The sequence below is a fragment of the Rhea pennata genome, chromosome 1 (assembly GCF_028389875.1).
Source record: "Rhea pennata isolate bPtePen1 chromosome 1, bPtePen1.pri, whole genome shotgun sequence".
In the NCBI taxonomy this organism is placed as follows: domain Eukaryota; kingdom Metazoa; phylum Chordata; class Aves; order Rheiformes; family Rheidae; genus Rhea; species Rhea pennata.
Genome location: NC_084663.1, coordinates 160,151,510 through 160,176,956, shown reverse-complemented (window position 1 = coordinate 160,176,956; position 25,447 = coordinate 160,151,510). Strand labels below are relative to the sequence as shown.

Genomic DNA, 25,447 nt, shown 5'->3' with positions numbered 1-25,447 from the left:
GATAAGATCCCCCCTCAGTCTTCTCTTCCCCAGGCTGAAGACGCCCAGCTCTCGCAGCTGCTCCTCCTAGGGCAGGTGCTCCAGCCCTCTGATTGTCTTCATAGCCCAACACTGGACTCTCTCCAGTAGCTCCATGTCTCTCTTGTCCTGGGGAGCCCAGAACTGGACACAGGACTCAAGATGAGGCCTCACCAGGGCTGAGGAGAGGGGCAGGATCACCTCCGTCCACCTCCTGGCAACACTCTGCGTAATGTACCCCAGCAGACCATTGGCCTTCTTGGCCACAAGGGCACATTGCTGGCTCGTAGTCAAACTTCTCATCCACCAGCACTGCCAGGTCCTTCTCTGCAGAGCTGCTCTCCAGAAGGTCAGCTCCCACCTTGTACTGGTGCCTAGGGTTATTCCTCCCTAGGTGCAGGACCCTGCACTTGCCCTTGTTGAACCTCAGGAGGTTCCTCTCCACCCAGCTCTCCAGCCTGTCCAGGGCTCTCTCAATGGCAGCACAGCCCTCTGGTGTATCTGCCATTCCTCCCAGCTTGCTGTCATCAACAAACTTGCTGAGGAGGCACTCTGTCCCCTCATCCAGGTCACTGATGAAAAAGTTGAACAGGATGAGATCCAGTACTGAGCCTTGGGGGACTCCTCTAGCCACAGGCCTCCAGCTAGACTCTGTGCCACTGATGACGACCCTCTGAGCTCTGCCTTTCAGCCACTTCTCAGTCCACCTCACTGTCCACTCATCTAACCCACACTTCCTGAGCTTCTCTAGGAGGATGTGATGGGAGACAGGTCAAAAGCCCTGCTGAAGTCAAGGTACACAACGTCCACTGCTCTCTGCTCATCTACCCAGCCACTCATTCCATCACAGAAGGCTATCAGGTTGGTTAAGCACGATTTCGCCTTGGTGAATCCATGCTGGCTACTCCGGATCACCTTCTTTTCCTCCTTATGTCTGCAGATGACATCCAGACTGAACTGTCCCATCACTTTCCCAGGGATGGAGGTGAGGCTGACTGGCCTATAGTTGCCTGGGTCCTCCTTCTTGCCCTTTTTGAAGGCTGGAGTGACACTGGTTTTCTTTCAGTCCTCAGCACCTCTCCAGTTCTTCAGGACCTTTCAAAGATGATGGAGAGCAGCTTGGCAACAATATCCGCCAGCTCCCTCAGTACCCATGGGTGCATCTCATCTGGGCCCATGGATCTGTGGACGTCAAGCTTGCCCAGAAGGTCTCTAATCCTATCCTCCTCAACCAAAGGAAAGTCTTCCCTTCTCCAGACGTTCTCCCTCATGTCCAGGCTTTGGGATTCATGAGGGCTGCCGTTAGCAGTGAAGTCTGAAGCAAAGAAGGCATTCAGTAATTCTGCCTTCTCTGTATCCCTTGTCACCAGGGCCTCTGCCCCGTTCAGCAGTGGGCCCACATTTTCCCTAGTCCTCCTCTTGCTGCTGATGTATTTGAAGAAGCCCTTCCTGTTGCCCTTGACATCCCTTGCCAGACTCAATTCCAGCTGGGCCTTAGCCTTCCTTGCCGCATCTCTACATACTCTGGCTGCATTCCTGTAATTCTCCCAAGTAGCCTGTCCCCTCTTCTACATTCTGTGTATTTTCTTCTTCTGTCTGAATTTGGCCAAGAGCTCCTTGCTCACCCATGCATATATAGAGATATAGTGTAAACAGCATCTGGAACACAGATAGCAGAATACAAATAGCATCCAGAAATCCAGAAAATTCTCTTTTAATACCAGCAAAACAGTAATGTTGCAGAAGAAAATATCTTCTTTTAACCAAAAATACATAAAGAACATCTTAAGCATCTAACACAATGGTCAAAGCCTCAGAACTGGAAACAAGAATAACTAGAACTAGAATCGTACAAGTACTCTGAGGCTCCGACTTCACCAGCATATTAACTCCCAAAAGTCACCCACCCAATCTTCCTGTTCTTATGACAGTAATTAGTGCATTTTGCAGAAGTATTTGGTGAGACAGAAGACAAGACAGACAGGGGTCATACAGTATAAATGGAGAATAAACATTTATATTAAAAAACTCTGATACAGATATTCAGTATGTCAAATATTAATTACATAAAATATATTTCCTCTCATTAAGATAAAACGCTTTGATTTTATTATCTTTATTAGTATACATACTAAAAATATTTTCTTTAATAAGCTTGACCGCTGTCTAGGTTAAATTTCATTTAAAATGGATTGTTCAAATCTCTGAGTTGTTTCATCCTCTTGAAAGACAGATTCGAAATAGGTTAGCTATGAGTTAAGGAAAAATATTGGAAAATTTTCTTTGCTGATGTTTATTCATCTGATACATGATACAGAATTCTGGACAACTATGTTCAGGAAAGATGAAACAAACGAGAAAGAAATAGATTAAAGATTATTTAAGATGGCTACAACAATTTGTTAGTTTTACTAAGAAAAATAAAGTTTGGGAGAAGTTACAATTACCCTGAATACCTCACAGGATTTAAACAATCACTCCCCATACATATACATTAAGTTAATATATAATTAAGCTAATATAATTAAGCTAATATACTTCCAAGGGAAACCTTGATGTATTACAAAATGTGTAATACAATCTATGTAATATAATACAGTAAGAAAGAGACTGGACACAATACTTTGTTTCTGGTGTTTGCAGTGTCTTATTCTCAAATACACTAAGAGAAGTAATGCCACCTTCCCTTGCAGTAGAATCATAGATTCATAGAATCAGTAAGGTTGGAAGGGACCTCTGGAGATCATCTAGTCCAACCCCCCTGCTCAGCAGGGTCACCGAGAGCATGCTAGACAGGGAATCCTTAAGAGATGAATTAAAGCAAATCCATAAATCTACTAGACAGATATTTGAGTGAAATTGCTGTATGAACCATATAATTTTGTTATGATCATCAAGTTATAATATAGTTTATTAGTTTTTAACTCTGTGTACCACTCACAAGAATTCAAGCATAAAAACATAAGCATCTCTCATAAAGCAAGCAGCAGATAAATAGCAAGATTAATTTACTTTAACATGCAAAATAAAAATTAACGTAAACACCATAACTGACAGACAGGGCAGGTGAGACTGAATATTTACCTATAAAGATGTTCAAAAAGAGAGTGAGAAAGAGCAAGAACGAGCGCACGCATGCGAGAAAGTAAGCAAGCGAGCAATTACATAACTTTTTTAAAACCACCTAAAGCATTTGAAAAACTCTAGCCTTTAGTAATCACTTACGCCCTTTAGCCATTGCTATAGCTGTAATTACATCTGCATCTGCCCTCTGTCTGGTCTCAGAATGCATCTTTTGTAAGTAAAAGCCCTCCACCCATCTCCATTTTCACAAGTTGTACTATTTTCAGGTAAGACCCTAGACTAGAGTTCCTTCACCACCCACTATTCTTAAAATACAAACTATTTCTATACTTGTTCTTCAGTTAGTCAACTAATGGTATTTGACAAACACAGTCTTGTTAAAAATACTTTGAGAAGCAGAACACAACTTTTACAGAAAATGTAAAATTTTAAAATTGAAAAAGTTTACATCACAATCTTTGTTAAGCTCTTGCATAATGCTTAGCCCCTGAAGACACCACAGACACCCAAAGCATTACTGCTTGTCTTAAGCAAATACTTCGTAATCCTGAAACAGCTACTGCGTTGCCAAGAGTTTTCCAGATTTTACCTTTTGGTTAAAGGCTCCAATCCCAATAGTTTCAGAACAAGTATGCTTTTGAGAGGTGACTTATTCTGAGTTACTTCATTTTCAGAAATCTTCTGAGCTCAGTCAATAAATATCAATGCACCACAGAAAGAAAGGTGGAAAAAAATGGGGGGGGGGGGAAGAAAAGCAATGAAAACCTTTTCAACCTCTCTTAAAGCAGCATGAAATACCCTGCATACTGCAGTATTGTGTACCTACAAAATTCAATGATAACTTAAGCACAAACACGTCAACTGTATCACTACTACTTATTTCAACAGAAATGTCTGGTTAAGAAAGAACACAGTAAGGCAAACTGAACCCCTTAATCTTCTCACGAAAAAAAAAATCCACATACACACCAAAAAAAATATAACAAGAAGTCAAGAGAAGATGCGTCTTCCATTTTCTAACACCTCAATTATCCAACGGATTTAAAGAAATCGCAATTTAAATTTCCTAAAAGATACAAAGTCTTCAAAAAACTAATAGACAAATTTTCTAGCTTCTGAATTAAAAAAAATGATAATACTCAAAAAAGCTGAATATTAAAAATCTGAAAGTAGCATAGAATAACTTTAAAAAAATAAAAGAATATATTTTTTAAAATATGATCTCAATTCATAGTCTTTTTCTTTAAAAAAATATATAGTGTGTTGGGTCTTTCTTCCTGGATCTTTTCACAAGACACATTTCTCAGTTTAAAATAGGACTGCATTTCTGAGTTTACAATAGCCATGAACCTAGTAAACTCAGTAACACTACATATTAAAATAAATCTAAAATTCAGTAAAGCATGGAAATGCAGTTAGGACACTTAAACAACCATAGCTGTGTCCCTATGTGAAGTAAAGAAATAACTATATGTTTTGATTACAGCATGGTGTGATTTTATTAAGCAATTCATGAAAATTTATTTCACTTTTAGAACCAGTAAGTTTCACTTACTTTATGCGACCTGGCAACAGCACAAGACAACCAGAGAACTACTGTCAACTAACCATGGCATCACCAGAGCAATGCACCTCCTTCTTTCATTCCCTTGCCAGTTTCTCCTGAACTCCTCACTTTCCCCAATATCTGCTATGCCTTTTGGGTGCCCAGATGCTGTATTTGCTTGTACTTCTCCTATTCTTCTGTATGTATTCCCCATTTTACCTTTTGAATAAAACACCAAAAGTACTAACTTATCTTCAGTAGACTACAGAAGCAGCACTTATGTACTATATGTTCAATTAAAAATTACACTTACATACTTAGACTACCACCATCAGGTGCTATATTTTAAGATCTGAAGTAAGACCATTTTTCTTCTTTTAAGCAAAAGTCACAACAGATCACTGAGATTTCTTCCAAATATAGCAGGGCTATGGTGAGTCATCAATCTAAATATAGAATCACTACTTGTCTATAAACATAAATGAGCACATTAATTAAGGCACATGGAACATTTCCTTTTTTTACAGTAGGAACATGAGATTTTTCTTTGATGCCATGAAGCTTGGAAAAGAACAACTTTGGAATCTAAAAGGAGCTCTGTTTCTGAAGGGCAGAGTTTCTGTGAAGACTTTCCAAACTAGTTTGCTCTTCTTGCAGTTTGACTTCTATTTTAAATCTGCAACCACACAAAAAAAAAAAAAAACAAATGGCAAAAGGAACTTTATCTCTAATAAAGTGCTTTCAATTAATTCACTATTATATCATGAAAGTAGTTACAAACAAAAGGTAGTTAGAGTGAATAAAGAATTTCCCCTAACATGTAAAAATCAAAAACCATCCACCAAAAACTTCTTTTGGAGTCTCAGAATTCCATTTTAACATAAATTTGAGTTGTGCATAAGTATATTAAGTAATCAAGATTAACTTCATAATGATTTCTAAAGAAATATTTTAATAAAACATGAGTAAATACGGAGATGTCCACCTTCAGAGATTTCTTGTTTATTTATTTATTAATGAAGAACACGATTCTTGGCAATATGATATTAAACAGGTAGGATTCACCTAAAGAAATCAAGCCAAAGTATGTAACAATGCAAATGTGCCTAAATCACCTTTCTTGGGAGACTGAAGGTTCATGGAATCATAGAATCAGTAAGGTTGGAAGGGACCTCTGGAGATCATCTAGTCCAACACCCCTGCTCAAGCAGGGTCACCTACAGCATGGTAGACACGGTTGCATCCAGGCAGGCCTTGAAGATCTCCAGAGAAGGAGACTCCACAACCTCTCTGGGCAACCTGTGCCAGTGCTCCGTCACTCTCACCAGGAGGAAATTCCCCCTCACGCTCAGGCGGAACTTCCTGTGCTTCAATTTCTGCCCATTGCCTCTTGTCCTGTCACATGGGACAACTGAAAAGAGTCCCATGTCCCATTGACGCCCTCCTTTCAGGTACTTATACACATGGATAAGATCCCCCCTCAGTCTTCTCTTCCCCAGGATGAAGAGGCCCAGCTCTCGCAGCCGTTCCTCACAGGACAGGTGCTCCAGCCCTCTGATCATCTTCGTAGCCCTACGCGGGACTCTCTCCAGCAGCTCCGTGTCTCTTGTACTGGAGAGTCCAGAACTGGACACAGTACTCAAGATGAGGCCTCACCAGGGCTGAGGAGAGGGTTTGCAGAGAAACATAAAGCAGAAGGACTACAAGGACTCAGAAGTAATAACACCAAGTGATCTGTAGAGCATTTCAAGATTTAGATGAAAGTATCAAATCAAGGAAGTCAGCTAATGCAGTTTGAAAACAGCAACACAACAGTAAACATGACTTGAATGACGCCTGAAGTGAAAGTTCCCATCTTTCATGAGAAAGAGTTATTTCTCACTTCAAATTCATGATACAATAAGTAGGAGAATAAAACTATTTCTGTATGTGTTTAAAAGAAATCTGTTACTCAAGGCCCCCGACCCCAAAGAAACCAGCTATCTCCAAATTCCGCTGAAAATCTGTATTTACAAACAATTGTGACTTACGTCACAGAGTCCAGGTCAAAACGAATCACAACCTAGAAGTTTTATAATTGAAATAATACAACATATTTGTTAATCAAAATAAGAACTAGCTTAAATTGATCTATAGAGCAGTAGAAAAAAAATGAAGTATTACAAAACATGTAAAGAATACCTTGAACCTTAATCTGAAAAAACAAACCGGTCCCAAAACTGAGATACGTTGTGCAGTATGTGGTATGTGACTATGAGTAGACTTCAATAGCTCTTTTGTTTAATAAAATTTTCACAGTATAACTGATATATATGCTGAACTGATATAGATCAGAGATTCATGTTTCAATACTGGTACACATTTATTATCAATTTTCCACCATATAACTCAGATTAAAAGAGCCCTGAGATACGCAATGTATACAACAGAATAAACTTTCTAAACTGCATTCCTGCTACAGTTTGTCACTGCACCTCACTGAGATTTCTATTTTGCTAACTACACATATGAAAACACCAGGAAAGTCTGACACAGACAGCCTACCAACTTACAATCTTCTCAACTATTTAGACACTGATTCTTAGATGCCTGACTTCAAAAACATGACTCAGATGAAGAATTTCTCCTCTTCTACTTTAAGCAAACTTGCCCACTGACTCCCTGTTACCAAAGGAAAGATTTTACAGACAGCTGTACTTCACACGCGTGTTTTTTATTATGCATCTGACGTCCATGCTGCTCTGTAAAGCCACCAGGGGGCAGAACGACATTATGCCAAAGATGCTCTCTCTCCCCTTCTTCCTCTGAAGATCCAGCCCTAGAACAAGCTGTGCAAGCTGATCAAGTCAGAAGCACAAAACCATCCTTTCAAAATAAATCAGAAAATATTTAACACTCCAATATCCTTTTTTAAAGCAGATGAAAAGGTTAATCAAAAAGAAATTCATCCTAAGGAATATGATCGCTCATATTTCTGAATTCTTCAAAATGTTTTCCTTTTCTTACAATCATCAAGTTTAACATCAGTCAACTGCTATTTACTCAGCAGCAATCTCCTCTAAACATACAGTTGCATTAATAGAGGTTGTTTTGTTGTACAATATGAAAGAAAGGGAATTGCTAGCATTTGTGTCCCTGTCACTATCTGTTAACTCACATGGACATACGTGAGCTTACGCGCAGATAATAAGATACAGTGATCAATCAGAAAATACATATTTTGTAGGCCCCCATAAATGATGCATTGAGATAGTGACAGGAAATGGCCTCTCCTTTGCGGCTATTTGTGGCATTTGCTTCTCTTAGACAAGTCCAAACCATTTCAGAACAAGACTAAATGTTGCCAACCCTCTCAAACCTGAAAACAAGTATCAAGAAGTATTAAGATTGCCAGAACTACACTGATAATATTTTAAATATCTTTCCTCAAGAGCTTATTTTACAAAAAAAATATTTTAAGTACTCTGACACACACCAGAAAATTATTGTTTTATGCTATTAGAGAGAAGGCACCCTTGACTTGACATACTGACGTTAGATCCTTGAAACTCACAGGATTTACAAACTTTCAAGTTGTTAGTGGACTATTTACTCAACTTCTAGATCCAGAGATTAGCATGAGAGCAGATGCTATTTGACAAAAGAAAGTTCTCTGATTAACAGTGCATGGTAGATATCAGTATATTCAGCAAATACCTATCTTCAACAATGAATACATGCTGCTCTATCTAATGACCTTAATTCTTGTCACTTCTTGTCTAGTTATAAATATTACACACACCTATTACTAGTTCAACTTAAAAATCTAATCTGAGCTAAAGCCAGTGCTGCGATATGTTGAAAGTCCAAAATGAACAGCATACCACCATCTGCTTTCGCGCCATTCTTTCCACGACCCGATCCTTAGACAGGGGAGGTAAGCAATGTCCCCTGAACTTCAACTGGCCCACCCAGATGCCTGCTAGATTGCTCAATGTCATTTAGTAACTCTTCTGATAGACTAAAGGGATGTTACAGGATAAAATTGCTTATCGCACAGTAAGTTATTTACACTGTAGTTTCTCCCAAATTTGAACAGCAATTCTGTTAGCACAGGTATTAGCTCTTCCCATTTCAAATCAGCAAATTGATTCTATCACTCCATATCTAGCTCCTATGACTATCTGTCAGTTATCAAAGAATGGCATACTGTTTTTATAAGCTTTTAGTATTGTCTTCACAGAGGATAAAACAGACAAAAATCTTTCAGTGCCAATTCACGTTACCTTTTGAACACAGTATTATTTTCTGCCTCTAAATGATAAATCATATTTTACTTGTAAAAACAATTGCAGTAAGTACTACTATTTTTTCTTGTATATCTGACCAACAAAATGTTCTTCAACCTCATTACAAAAAATAAAGAATGCTCCTGTCATTCCTGCCCTTCCTAGGAGGCTTATTAAGCTCCAATATTCAGTTAATCTGTCATTGTAATTTTTTTTTGACATGCTATTCATCCTGTTAATGTGCTTCCATCCATTTCCACCTACTACTACAATATAAACTCATATAGGCTGGTGTATCAGTTTATAAAGAGGGAAGCTATTTGTTAATGTCATTACAGATATATATATATATATGTGTGTGTATATATATATATAAAAATATATATATATATAATATTTATTAAATTATATATATATATATATATATATATATTATATATTAAAAAAAAATTCCTAAAGACAGAAAGTTTCTGTGAAGGTCAGATGGCATGGAAAGACAACTGTTGGCTTCCAAGAACAAGAGAAACTATTTAATGAGAGAACAAGGCTACAGCCACGCAGGTTGCCTTAGCCACCACAGATAAGTCCTCCCATCGCCCTCCTGTCGCAACTGATGGACCATGTTTTAGAGCAGTATCTTCAAGTCCAAGGTTCCTAGAAAAGTGAGGAATAACTGAAAAATCAACAGCTGTAATAAATTAGCTAACTTTAACCTTGGAAATTAATATCTTGCTTTGGAGTTTTGGAGTATAAAAAGAGCAAAAGCAGATGTTAAGAAATACAGATTCAGATAATCTATTCATCAAGAAAGTATGAGCAAAAATTTAGCCATATCAAAGCAGAACATCTGGCAGATGACCGCAGTTCAGACTGGTTTGATTTTTATACCAAGAAAATGCATTCTACTATCAATGTGAAAAGCTTCAAAGAGAAAGAACATTACTTTGAATAGTTCCCTCCAGGAAAAATTTACAAAGTAGTAACTACATTCATCATCAAAAGGAATTCTAAAAGAATTTCATTAATTTCAGAGCCTCCAAATAACATAGCACTTCCCACATATAGCTAGCTCTCCCATTTTATAAGAATGCCTGTCCATCACAGATTTTTCTTTAGAGATTAATGAGGACTTTAAATTCTCATCCCTACTTCTACCCTTTCTTTGCTGAATTCCTAGAAAAGCATATATAAAATATTTTTAAAACCTTTCACTGATTCTAGAAAGTTGCTCAAACGATGTAAATAAAAAGTTCCTTGATTTCCTTCTCATCTGCTCAGAGAAGAGGGCAACCCATTATTAAAAATAAAATACGCCTGTGATTCTCCTTAGCTTGTCTTACCAAAACAGAATGAACCTGACAAGATCACATCAGCTTCAGTGTGCTCCTGCTTGTTTGCCACATTCTGTAATACTTTGTAAAGATAAAAAGTAGTACTAGAATAACCTCTTGAAAGAGATTCACAGTTCTGTGAACGTTTCCTTCTTTGAATTTGAATATTTGTTTTGCTTTTTTGAAAACCAAGAAGAGGTACAGGCATAAAATATCTCTTGGAGATATTACGTTTTAAGAAAAAAATATATACTTGACCAATAAGTGTATATATGAAATTTAGAAGAAAATTAAATAAATAAAATTTTCCAATTAAATTATGAAAGCTGACTACTGCAACAGAAGTCTCTGCATTGAAAAAAGTAAACAACTACTGAAAACAGATAAGCAAAAACCCAGCTAATTTTATCTATCAACATAGCCAGGACCTTTAACTATTTTTTTGAATGAAACCTGGAGGATCTGTAAGTTGTTGAGAACATCTATAGGTAAACCTACATTCACATAGCTTTCGAAAATAATTATGTGGCATGTTTATGGGACAATTCTCTTTCTTACCACCTAAGTATATTCAGGTTTCAATCTATAGATCCTTTATATTTATATGGTAGAGCCCAATAAGGAAGTTAGCTAGATGGCCATTATTACAAGTACTTGACATAGTCAGAAAGCTCTTTTTTAGGTTACAAAAAATGTCAAATTAATAAATAATATACTCATGTCAAAAAGGAAAACATACAGCAAAATTTGTTAATGAGGTACCTGCAATCACACAGGAATTAGTAACAGATAGCTTAAATGGTTTGAGTGCCAAGTATGCTCTCCAAATCCACACCCTTAGAAGAAATCTGTTCAGCAAACAGAACTCTCATTCACTAAGTCTACTCTATTCCCAAATATCCTCATTAAAAAAAAATACAAGTAACTACAAAAAAAAAATTTTGCCTCTTGTTTCTAGCCCTGCTTTTAGTGTGTTTCACAAAATGACTACTGGAATAAGAACACAAAAAGTAAGATCTAGAGCTGAGCAATGCTATGAATCACCTGCATAGAAGGGAAAAAGAAAAAGCTAATGTGAGATCTGTGTTTGAATTTCTAACATCTTGATACACTTGTTTCTTTTAAACTGAGTTTTCCATTAAAAAATATTCCATAGGCATTTAAAAACAGCTGTGCTACAACTAGGTGACACCTGACAAGAAAAAAAAAAAATCTTGAAGGACATATTTCCCTCCAGCAGAATGAAATGCAGTATTTTGTTTCTACAGAATCTTTGTGGAATAATGCTTTCTAGAAATCTAAACACACACAAAGAATTAGGTGGAAAACAGCTAGGTATTAACAAATCATTCAGAGATCCACACAAGAAGTCTTTTAAGACTGCGGAGAGTAAGCAGAGGGTTTTCCCTAACTTTATCATTAAGGATAATGAACTCAGAAAAGTTCAGGTTTGGAATCTGATCCAAAACATAAAAAAATAAAATAAGGAAAGTAGAGGAGCATATGTCTGACTACAAACCCAGGAAGAATAAAGTGTCTTCTTTCCTTATGCTAAGCGCACATTATTAGGCAAATGGACAAGGGCTACTGGTAGCAATGTGTACAGCCATGAATATTAATGGCACTGCAACCAGCTGATGAGGTCGCAGGGAGTTCTCAAAAGATTTTCATGAAGGAGCTACGAACAGAAACTTTTAGGAAATGGTAATGCTCTGCTGAAGAATATTACCACGTTGGGGTGCAGGACTGATGAGAAGTATTTTGTCTGGGTAGCATTTCTGAGGCGCTTACCTCCTTTGAAGTTTCTTGGCGTCAGGATGAATGCTAGCTGTCCTCGGGCTGCCATCCCTTTGAGGGGAGGGAGATACAGATGAGCCCAAAGGTTCTCTTCTAAACACAAGTCCTTACTGCAAGCTGGCCAAAAGGTCCCTGCAATCAAAGAAATCATTGTGGTTTTGCATGTGGCGCATTTACGTCCTTTAATTAAGGTTTGTCAGCCATCTAACATGTTCAACCACAGAGGAAAAAAAAAGATGCATCTGCTGGGCAGCCAATGCAGAACAGAGACTAAGGAAAGAGAAGAAGTGCTCACTTCATTTTGGACACTATGTACTTGACAAAAAAGGCAACATGATTTTTCATGCTAAGCAGGATATCCTCAGTGTACAGTATTATATACATGTATACATGTGTGCACACATGTGTGTGCATAAAAAGCTATTTGCCTTTTGAATAATTTTCATTCATTTTCCAACACTATGAAATTCCTGTGTTCTTCAGATCAAGAAGAAAGATCACTTTTTTCATTTCTAGACATATATACTAGTCAATGTATTCTACAATCTTATGTAGTAGGTCACTATTTGATAATTACCTCTCGCAGTTACCATAGCAGTACACAACTAATCCGTAAATACATTCTTTTCGCAGTAAGCTACTTGTAACATAACTTGCAGAGCCACTTGCTAAGAGAAACAATTGAAGTTCTGTCACAATACTGATAAAGACTCCTTTTGCAGGACATCTAGCAGACTTCCGTGTTTGGATGCCAACATGCTAAAGCCACAAGCTCCATGTTTTCCTTAGTCTGAGTCAGCTCTAACACTGTTCACATTCTCAGTCTCTTTGGCACATTTCCTGGGCACATGCTCTTCCATCACAGAAATGAATCTTTATAGCTCAGCTGTCACAGGCCTCAGCACGTCATGTAAAACACATGATTTCCTAGAGCTCCAAACTAATGAGCAATCTTGGTTTATAACTCTTCTTCCAAAGTATGTGATAGTAGAAGCGCACAGACACATATTTCTTGTATTGGCTGCAAAAGTAGTTCCTAGCTATCAAACACAGGAAACTTGCACAACAATTAAAGAAATGTACACATTTTCTTTTCCTTTTCCTTCTTTGGAACACTATGGATATGCATGAGTCCCCACACTTCCTCCTCTTGTCCATCTATAGCTAGTTTACCCTCATCTGACTTTGGGGGGAGAGGGGGAAGAAGGGAAGGTGGGGAAGGAAGGTGGTGAAAGCCCTGACTCTTATAACCATTATCCTTTTATAAGGCAAGCCTTTATTACTTAAGAACCCACAATAGTCACTCTCATTTTTACTGTCAAACAGATAAATAATTACTTGGTAACCAAGCCTATCTGGTCCCTATTTTATGGGGGAAAAATAACTAATCTGTGGCAAATCTTCTTCCAGAATGTCTATTTAAATGGGACATTCAAAGATTAAAAAGTGATTTACATAGCCCTATGCCAATCCCAACATTTTTTTAATTCATCAAGAAGGCAATAAACAACATGGAACACAACCCATAATCAAAGCTTTACATAGAAGTGAATTTTAGTAAATCACATCAAACAGTTATTAATAAATTGTAAAAAGTCCCAAATAAGAAACTGGAAGCAAAGTAAATCAGTATGATTTTACAGAATTCATTAATCCAGATGAACTGCATTACAACAAAAGTACCAAGTAGCAGAAGTTGTAAGATAGTTTCTTGTAAACTCTGGTTTTACTGGATAAATAAATTTTCTACCTGGAAAAAGTGTCATCCTATAAATACTGAGATTAGTAAATTTTGTTTCACCAAAATGTCATCCTATGTGCACATAAAGATTTTAAACTTATTTCGCTGAAGCAGCTTATATTAATAACACTCAAAGGTTTTATGAATTATTCTTCCTTAAACCATAAATCAAACTTCCAGTATGGAAGACACAAGAGTCTCTTCCCTCACTGTTCAGAAAACAAGAACTCTGATGTTTACATCTGTTTCTGTTTATAGTTACATCAAATTAAATTAAAATGAAAGGTGTAATTCAAATTTACTTCTCCTTTGCCCAAATATCAATGCACCCAGCAGTTTAATGCCTTTTACCGCTTGCATATACAACTGTAAGGTCTTTTTGCCTTCCCACTCTGCAGTTTTTAAGTTTTCACCCCTCTTTTTCCCTTTACCTTTCACATTCACACTGTTATTATATCCTACCACCCCTTTTACAGAATATTAATAGGTCAATCCTCCTCCTTCAAAACCCTTACAACTAGTATAGTAGAATGTATCAGCTCTAGAATCACCCAAGTCCTTCAGCACATATTTCTGCCAAGCTCATCACTCCAGTCCCTGCAAAAACATCATTTTCCCCCAAATCCCTTTTAATATTTTCTACTTTCTTTCCACTTTCCACTACACAACTCTAGTCTTAATATCTAGTAACTGCTATAAACACCTTTTACTCATGCCCATTCTGCTTCCCTCCCCTTTGTCTTCCTTTCCTTCTAAAGCTGCTGTTTCAAGAAACCACTGAAGAAGAAAGGGCGCAGGGAAAAACTTCAGTATCTCCAAACCACCATTTTTAGCCCAATTGTTATGCAACAGCTTAAAAATTTAGTAGTATAATGATAAAAAGAGATGGAGAGAGAAACAAACTTTAACATCTTAATTAAAAACACTGGCTCCTGAATACAAAAAAAATGCAATGTCTTATGACTAATACATAATTAATATATATAAGTAATACATAATAACAAAAGCCTGTTCACAGAGGAATTTGTTTTCTTTTGAAGTTTAGTAATTTTGAGTCTCTAACTAATTTTTAAAGTAACAGATTCTAAGAGTTGTACATTCAGCCATTTTAATATGCTTATTAGTTATCTATAAGTCATCAGATCTTGATTGTGTGCATGAAGCATGTGACTTTTCTCTGCTTAAACAACTATCTCCTTATAGATCATATGAAGAACTAGCAGAATTTATCTGACCCAAAGAACTGTATAAATGTCTTGATACTTTGAAATTATGAAAGAAAATTAACTGAGTGGTACAAACTACGTAATGATAACATTAAAGATATGACACACACATAATAACTAAATAATATATACAGCAAGATTATGATGGAAATGTATAAAGAGCGACATTTCCAACCAAAACAAATGTTTCAGAGCCTCCCAAGAACAGCAGATCAATAGATTAACAGCCATCTGCTAGTGCTGCAAGTTGCATTCCAGTTAGCTGCAAAATCTTCACACACACACATTCCTCCTTGTGCCAGGAGACCTCTTTGTACAACTATATGGGAAACTACATCATAGAACTGATTCACCTGAACCTGGACACAAATACACACACAGACACTTTATCAGCAGCAGCGTGGGCTGATTAAAAAAGTTTCACAAACAGTGATTTGGCAGTGCGCTACCATAAAACCTTACACCAATCTGAACCAGCCGTGCATGATCCCATGCTCTCCTCTCACCCTACTCTGTACTTAATGAACAAAAGCAATTAATCTCCTGCCACCTCAGTGAGTTTGAACCACCTCCCTGAACGTTCCCTGCTAGGGCAGGGAAGTGAAGGAAACAGCCCGGTGCACAGCAGAGCTTGACTTCCCCTTTCAGCAGCAGGGGAAGCTGCTATTCAAATATCTCAAAGGCCAGCAGCAAACTAGTGTAGTAGTTAACATACAAGACACAAAAGGACATTTGACTTAATACTATATACTTTTAGAAAGTAATGCTGTGTAGCAGCTATACTCTGTATAGCAAGATCAAATACAAGGCTTCATGTCACAGCTAATCCAGCAGCAAGTCGTTACCAAGAAGTGTTGGTACTGTTGGTACTGCTCTCCCCCACCTCTTAATCATCGGGCCAGCCCCCTCCAACTCCTCTTTTTGCACTGGACCTAGCAACTTTGAGGCCACGGATCTGAACTGGCTAATCCATAAGAGTTTGGGGTTTATCTTTCCGAGATCTGGATTTTTTGGGGGGGGAAGGAAGGAGGAAAGGTCCTGATGGACTAGCTTCCCAGATGAACCAAGTCATCTAGGAATCTGCAATCTGCAGAACCAGTGCAAGAGAAATAGCAAAAACACAGGAATAGGATGTGGAACAAGACTGTCCATTTCAGCAACAGCTAGCTGTTAGATCATCCTAAAGGCACTTACTGAGACATGTGAAATTATGCACAGAATATTTCATAACATATAGAAGCCAGTAATTGTAGGAGCACAGAAGTAGCTTTTAAGAACATCACAATACAGACAAAACTGCAAACTTCTAAAAAAGCTGGATATTTTACACTGTTTTGTATCAAAATTTAAAAAGCTCAAGATCAGATTGACATGGCAAGGTTAAGTACCTAAATGTTGGTTAATACAAAATATAGTTATCACAAACTCTCAGTTTTCTTTGAGATACATTACTGATGCCCCCTAAAAATCAGTATGTTCATATAGAAAGAATTACTTACCAAGAGCAACAGTTCAGACTTAATTACACTGATAAACAGGAAAATTCTTGAACTCATCACCTTTCACTGCATAGATTTTTCCAGATTCAGATAGAAAGATAAGACAACACAGATTCTGGAAACAAAAGCTTCTAGAGTCACAATGAAAAGAGTATCTCTGAATGAAGACAAGGCAAACAAGGGGCTTCTCTTTCTCACTAAAGAGCACAGCCAAGCATACAAGCAGTAAAGAGTATGAGCAACAAAGGATCAGAGTTACAAGGTGACTGAAAATAAGAAGGGACCAATCAGTATTTAATACAAAAACAGGGAAAACAGGAAAAATACCTGTGAAATGTGCTAGTCCTGTCTAGTGGGAACAGAGGGATTTACGAGAGGCTTCATAAGAAAAGCAAGTATGCCAGTATTGGAACTGCCTCCCAGGGAGCAGTGCCTCATTTTGTTCCAAAACACTTGCAGTAAGAGAGGATAGAATTTGAAATCCCAGTGCCCTTCACGTTTCAGCTGCAGACTCCTAGAGAATAAGACAACTCCATCTGGCTTTGGTCAAGAGAACAGAGAAGGCACTCCATCTCCTCAGCCTCTCACTAAATGCAACAATAGCAATGAGTCAAGTTTGAAAGGGCACTATCTGCTGCTGTGGGCAGGGCATGCAACACAGATGACTGAATATCAAGAAACTACTGACACGCTTCCTGTCTGCCAGTGCTGAGGTAGCAGCCCCTGCTGCAGTGAATTCTGCAGTCCTAATGTTAGATGAGAAAACCCTCTCTCCTCTCTCCCACCCTGAAAAGTACAATGTCACCAGCCACAAGCTGCCTGCTAGATTGAATGATGACAGAATGCACCAAGTCCATTAACTTCTGGCTGACCTACAGCACACATGCTGAGTCTCATCAGTTTGCAGATGCTCAGAAAAGTTAAAGTAAACCAACTAAATGCACAAAGCAATATGACTTAAAACACATTGAAGTCATATGTAAATGTATTCAAAATTAAATAACTTCTATCACTTTAGCAAGGATATTCAACATATCTAACTTAACATGCTTGAGTGTAATCATGAAAGCTTAGGCTCCTTTAAATTCAGCAAATATGGATTTAAAAACATAACTGTATACATAAAATCCACCTCAAGTAAGCTATTCCAATATTTAAGCTACCTTCACTTAAAAAAAAATGCTTTATTACTAGCTAAAATTTGCTTAGCCTGATCTTTTAGCCATTACATCTTACAATAGCTTGGCCTATCAGATTAGAAATCACTGAATTATTAGCACTTAAACAAGGAAAAATTTCTTACATACATATCAAGCCATTACCCAACTTTCTTTAGAATAAACAAAATCAAGATTGAACTTCAGTCTTTCACTGTAATATAGGTTTTTCCAAACCTAATTTTGTTCCAGCAGCTCCTCAGTGAATGCATTCCATTTCCCAGCCACATTGAACTGGTCATAGTGTTCCAGAAATGGCCTCACCACTGCCCTCTGTGTCAGGCCCCAGCCAATATAAGATTTATTTTTGCTGAGCCACAACATTATTTACAAACCTCATGTTCAGTTGATTACCTAAAATAAACTACAACTTACTTCCAGAATCGCTGCTTTTCAAAAGAAATCATTATTTCTAGACTCCATTTGCCTGAGCTTACTCTACAGATCCCAGTTAATCAAACTTCATAAAAGTGGCATGTATTATTTCATGAGAGTATGTTGCATCACTCATAAAAATTTGATTAGAAGTCATTTTCCATTTTCTTGCAGGATATAGAAACATTAGCTTGGCTTAGAGCAATGGGTGTATTATGTCCTAAAACCAGAAATAACTGATATATGCATAAAGACTAAAGGCAAAATGAGCAGCATTTCTCCTTTATGAACCTAATCAGCATTCAGCATTTTTCAAAGATTTTTTATTTGTTTGTTTTTTAAAGAATTCTTAAAATACTTTTATAGAATGGGAAATTGTCTGTGGAAAAAAGGAGAAGTGAAATGGCACCCAAAGTCTGGTCCTCACTGGGTCAAGATGTTCAAACAGCTCCAGAGAGGATATCTGAAAAGCTACAAAGTGTGCTAGAAAAACACATCTGAAGAATGAAGAACCATGAGATTATTCTTGTTTTTCTTTTAATGGATGTTACAAAACTAGTTCAACACTTGTTCAGTATCACCTGTATCTCATTATATTGGATGTTGAGAATACTTTGTGATCATTTGCCCTATTGTTACATTCATCTCTATATTTAGATGTCTAAGAGAGTGAATTAAAAATTTGTATCCTTTTTTATACATACATATATACATTAATATCAATAACAATATATAACATTAATTTCAACTTTTGTATAAATCTCAGCTCTTTTTATACATATTATAGAGACATATACATATAAAGCCTGAGATTAACTTAAATTTTATTCTTCAACTATTTAAAGATAAATAAGACAACAAATAAACTGTCTCCTATATATTTATAAAAATAACTCAACACTAAAGAAATATGAAAATATTATAAGGTTATGATAAAGCAGTGATTAAAGTTATAATAAAATAATGTAGAAAAAGTACAGAGATGCATCAATTTGGGAATTAAAACAGATTCCAAAAAGGTTAGCTAAGGAAGAGCAAAATAAGCAACTTTAGAAGCAATTAAATTAATCTCTGGAAAAATTGGTAAAACAGAGTAATATGCATAAAAACAAGTGGACAGACTCCTAAACAGAAAGTTTTTGTTACAAAAAGATTTTATAGCAAGAGATATAGTAGGGCAAAACTCAGAAGAGAGAGCAGGCAACTCTTAGACAATTTTAGACAAATAGAAAATTTAGACAATTTTATAAGAAATAAATCCAAAAAGAAACACAAAGAATTTCTATTCCATTACAAAGGGGGCAGTCAACGCTCTTAGCTAAAATCTGAAGAAAGCAACAGACCCAGAGAGGTTTCATAAATGAATTCTATATGGATCTAAAAAGAGACTTAATTCTCTCTGTGGAGCACTTAATCACATCATGGAGGAGATAACGAGAGGAAGGGGTGCTCATCACAAATGTCAATCTTATTAGGAAACATTGATACAGGTTTTTGACACGCCATGGCAGATAAGAATAGGTATTCTCTTTAGCTATATGCATCCACATAAAACATGTCACTGAGATATGCTTTAAGAGTAACATTCTACTTACAATCTCCTACCATAAACAGAAACCCTTTGTCCTAAAAGAATGGGAACGTGAAGACATCATATTTAAAAAATGTGGCTTTAGAAAGAAGTTGAGTACTTGCATTTCTGTTTTGTATAAAGAACTTGGGGTTTCTGGCAAAAAGAACTTCCTCAAATTAGTTTATATTCATAGTGACAATCTAAACTCCTATTCACTTCACTACTGCTTATTGCTCTACTCAATCCAAGTCTGACCACAGTAATTACACGTAAACCTCTGATAAAAGATAAATAACTAAGTCCAGAGGGAACAGATTTGCTGCATGCAGGCAATAAGCTGCTTCTTGTAAGACTCACTTTCCATGTTAAAGCAGTAATACTTCACACATATGGCTTAGTCCCTGAATTTAAAAATAACTGGGACAAGGCAAATACATTTCTGAAAATACAAATTTGAGATATTTAAAAAAAATTTTAGAGTAAGAAAATTCAGCATGGCAAATCTGGATCTATTACCCTGTGCTAAAAAGTAGTGAAAAATTGGTTAAAATGTAAATTTCTAGGACAAAATAATTACCATTAAAATGATATACTCATTTTAAGTTGTGCTTCCACATATAGACACCAATAGACACCAAAAGCTTGACAAGTTGTTCTCATAAACCTTATCCAAAGATAGTAAGAGGCCTCAGGCAAGCACAGCAGTATCATACAAGCCTTATAAAATTTCACACAGCACAGCCCTCAACGCACTAGGCATGTACTATCATGTAGCTCAGTTGAGGCAGGTGTGGAATGAGAGAGAATGAGAGCAATACAAAAAGTATTTCTCAGAGACAGATGATTCATATTTAAAAATAAAAATACTAAAAAAAAAAATCACAACCTAGACATTCAGTCTACAGAATCTTCAAAAATACATGAGGTCACATGCTCTGTGGCACTGCCCATTAACCACCTTTGAAAATACAGAATGCATCTTAAAATCTCTCAAACATTTTAAAAGATGTCAGGACAAGTCTTTTGCAATTACATGAACTTTTTCTGAAAAGGGATATGAATATTAATCAAAGTCTGTAGTGTCCCAGATGAGAAGGAAATTGTTATTTGTCTGCCATACATAATTTACAGAAAATCAATTTAAGAATTTTCTATAAATGGCACCTCTTTCTATCCAAGATCCACCAGATATATTGTCAGCACACACCATGCTGCACAGGCTTTTGCAGAAAGAGATTCCTATTTCTGAATGGTGGCAGTTGCATACAGAAGTCTAAATCTTCCAAATAGAAGTTATCACAACAACTGCTGCAGTGGCTGCCAAAATTCCCTAAGATCTTACAGTTTGTCTACCTGTTCACTTTAAAGAAGTTAGTATTCTTTTTGTGACTACTGCTAAACTATCCAAACATGGAAGAAATAATGTCTCCTAACCACTCAGAATGTGGAATATCACTCCTAGTGATGAAGAAAGAGAGAGTCAGATGATGATCAAGCCCTTATAACTACAGACACCAGTCTTGGCTTGCAAAGACAACAAAATTCTACAGTAAATAAGTTTAGATTTCTAGCCAAGAATATTAACCAATAACATTAATACATTCCTTCTTAAATATACATATAAATTATTACACAGCATTAGTATCCAACAATAGATCTGATCCTTACTTTATAAAGCTAATAAAACTGCATGTTTCCTTTACAAAGTTTTTTAAGCATCCCGTAATTCCTACATATTAACTTTTAACTGCATAGATAAAACAAACTGTGGGGTTTTTGAAGATCGAAAGTTCTATAGTTCCAAATCAAAAGTGCCTTGAAAAAGAATCCACATATTTACAGAACTCTGAAGTAATGAATAAACATGACTAGCTGTACATTTAGAAAGAGCTAAATGTTCCTCCTGTAGCTATCAAAAGTTACCAAATCTTACGTAGCCACTGTTAATGCAGTCTGTTAGAAAAAGACCACATCAAGTCAGAAAACTTACAGTAAAATTCACCTTACTACACTTGACAGGAAGGAGGTTGAAGGATTGTTATCAGAGGGCCCTCCTCCAAGCAGTAAGCACCAATATCATCTGTGACACTTTCAGTGCTTAAACCAAACCCATTGCAGCCACTGAGCCCTACAGTCTTTCTCTTTCACTTAGTAAAAGTAACAGTTCCCAGTATTACCCTCACAAACTTCTGACATTTGCTCAGCTTCAGTTTGGACACTAGATTTTCTTTTATAGCCCCACTGCTATTATGTAAATTAAAAACTATTAGGTGGCATTTCCAACAAACTCTTATTTTTCCTGTATTCTATTTCACTTATTCTGTAAGATTTTATTATCTTGTATTATCTTCACTAACCAAAGTTCTCCCATAAAACAAAAAGATCCGAAGCAGGGAAAAAGCCCACAAGGAGAGAAATTCTGCTTTTGCTTTCTCTATATGCCATGCTTCATATAACTACCAAACCTAGATCAAGAAACTTCAAAAGAAATAAAGAGATGATTAAAAGTTTATCAAAATTACTATGTTAAATTACATACTGCCTGATACTTTACAGATCTAAGTACAGCACTGATAAAAGGAAACTAGATCTGAAACAATTCACAGGGCCCTCAATGATAAGCTGTCCAAGTAGATTGGTCTGGAGCATAAAGAGGAAAAGACAAACTGTCTCTTCAGTTAGGCATCTCCTGGATTCAGGGAAAAGTTCCTTTTTCTTAGCAATCACTGGAAATCTCAGAAATCCAGAGATAAAGGTCCCCCTTCCAGAACCTTCATGTCTTTGCTGACAAAATAAAATATTTCTAGACAGGCAAATGCAGCCTGAAAATCAATTTTAAACTGTATTCTGCTTACTCATAACTTCAAACCTCTTCAAGAGAACAATCTCTTATCTCTAATTTGCCATCTCACTGTCATAAAAGAAAACTATCCAGATGGGAATCAAAACTAACCAAATAAATAAAGTAGTATCAAAAGCTTCCAGATGGTTTTACTACCTTCTAGAAACAATAAATCTCTAGTCAATTAAACAAAAAAACTTTATCTGGCACCATTAAAACAGCACCCTGAAATAAATTAATATGGGAGGAGGAGAAGAGGCTGACTAAACAGACTCAAAAGGCAGTTACTAGAAACCTCTTTTACTAGCTTATACTTATGGCTAATGTGCTGTCTTCTACAGATAAACTAACTTCTTGGTTTAATTTTTAAATCACTCAGAGTAAGACTAGATTCAGTCTCCTAAAAAACAAACAAACAAAAAAACACTTAAAATCTGCTACTAATTGTCAAAGTTTGACAAAAATGTTCAAACCTAGCAAAACAGCCAATATCGCATACTTTTTCATATTTGGACAGTTTAAATACAGATTTAGGTTTACGTTTTCTGAAAGTAAACAGCAATTAAGGAGTTACATTCTGTTAATATCAGGAAAATCTGAATATTACTCAGAAAGAGCAAGTTGGTATTATTCAAATGAATTCCTTTTTGTACAGAAATAGCAAAAGACATACTCAGTTCTGTCAACTACTTCATTTTTATTCAAATGAATTCTGAATCATAACCTTGCTCATGAAAACAGGTAAATGTGGATGACTTAGAAAAAGTTAGTTATAAAAACAAAGCACCATCAGCTATGAGTATCTTACCTTTAAATAAGATCCATAATATTTTGTTACATATGGACTGTCACACTGACTCAGCACTGTGATTTCCTGTTGAATGTCTTCTATTTCATCTTCTGCTTCTTCCAGATCAATAATTTTTATAGCAATCACTTTCTGAGTCCGATTGTCAATTCCTTTAAAAACTTCACCAAAAGAGCCCTTACCAATTTTTTCCAGTTTTGTAAATAGTTCTTCTGGATCTGCCTTTAGAGTCTGTTAAAAATGTAAGAGAAAAGTTACTTAGTATTTCTAACATTAAAATGAAATGCAACATTTTTAAGGGCAGAAGACACTTCAGATTCTACATCATACTATTTATCCAGCTACTCTTTTTCCACTTCTATACTTAACATGTTCTTCCTACATATCTCATATGCACACACTATAACATTATCCTTCTCTGTATTTTAAAGTGCAAATTTATCATGGTCTCTGTGACAGGAATTTACGCTATCTGGCATCAGACAGTGCTGCTGTCTCAATTTCTCCTTCTTGGCCAGCGAGTTGCAACTAAGCATTGAAAATGAAAGCGCCTTACTATGATTTAATTTCTATTAAAACAAAAATAGGTCATATATCACAACTAACAAAAGCAAGCTTTTCTCCACTCTTCTCTCTTGAAAATGATTCCTCCTCAAAGCAAGGGTTCTAGTCCTTGGTATTTTCCTCATACCTCTTCTTAAGGATTTTGTTCTTACCCTTCAGTGTAAAAACCTTTTGCTTGACATGGCAAGCAATCCTCCTCAATTTTCTCCTACTAAGGATCATCTGAATGTACTGCCATGCTTCCTTCAGACACCTGACCCCAAGATTTTCTGGAGCAAGATTTTTCTTTCCTCATTCCTTTTCCTTTCCCAGTTAGGTAAACGCACACTTTAAACACCCCTTTAAAAAATAAAAGGGGGGGGATATCTTCATTTGAACTGAGTCACATGAAAACTATGAGCACTTGCCTAAATGCACCATCCCAAACAGCAATGCGAGACTTTTGAACCCCATCTACTCTACCACAGTACTTTTTTTCCACTATCAAATCAGTTGGCTACTAGTGTTCTTAGACTTCTCACTTTTAGTACACAGATATGAGTTGCACTGTGTACCTTTTTCGTCTAACAGTAAGGAGTCTTTATAGCTAATTTAAAAAGTATATAAATTACACTCTTACACTCTTTCCCTCCAGAAATAAAACAAACACCCTAAAAAAAGCTTGTTACTACTTAAGAGGATGAGCTCCATGTTAGCGAGCATGAAAATACCTTGCTTGTAGAGAAGAAAGTTCACACGAGAAAGAAATCAGTAATGTCTAAATAAGCATAAACCCAAACAGTTTATACTATTTAGCCAAACTTTGTAGAAAAATAAATGGGGAAAGAAAATTTGTAAGTTACCATAGATGAGCATAGTATTGACATTTTCTCTTTAGTAACTAAATACAGTATATAAAGCATCTCCCATCTATACTTATGTCTATTTCTGCTCGCCCATGTGAAAGGTTACATAATTAATTGTCACAGCCTCAAGGGGCAGATATTTTAGAAGAGACTTTAAATAGTTTGTCTAAAGCTATGAAGAATATATATTTCACAGGTAAATTACAATTTTTGCCACATGCTGACAGAACCAAGACCACCTATAAAGGTGTAAAGGCCTAAAGAAGTTAGTGGATTGATGTCTGGACTCAGGCAGTCACAAGCTATCTGACCTTCAAAATATCCAAGTACACTGCCACTTCTAATACTTTAAAGTAAGCTGTAAGAGATCACAGTTTTCAGACGTCATTCCAAGAACAGATCTCCAGTGAGATCAATCCTAAGTAAAACACTCTTCTAAGCATACTTTAAGATTTCACAGCTCCAAGGAGTTCCTCCTGATTTAAGTCTTGCTAAACATCACCTGTCCAAAGTCAAATACAGGAAACAAAATGACACATGGTTTCACTGCCCTTTTACCATTACAGAGAACAGCCAAGCCGTCAACAGACTCAATTCCCTTCCACCAAAACAAATTTGTCCCTCCTTTAATTGTAATGTAACCAGAATTATATAGTATAACAAGCTAATATATCTCCCACTTGGAAATCAAGCCAGGGCATTTCACGCTTTCC

At 36.5% G+C, this 25,447-nt stretch overlaps 1 protein-coding gene across 2 annotated transcripts in view; it reads right to left on the bottom strand.

The window, feature by feature from the left end:
• STK24 (serine/threonine kinase 24) overlaps positions 1–25,447 on the bottom strand; it is a 67,769-nt gene that overhangs the window by 25,197 nt on the left and 17,125 nt on the right. The window contains exon 2 of one of the 2 annotated variants that reach the window (XM_062566825.1): positions 23,326–23,556. The exons of the other annotated variant lie outside the window; for it this stretch is intronic. Coding sequence (XP_062422809.1) covers positions 23,326–23,556 — 231 coding nt within the window. The remainder of the gene's footprint in view (positions 1–23,325; positions 23,557–25,447) is intronic. 2 annotated transcript variants of the gene reach the window in all.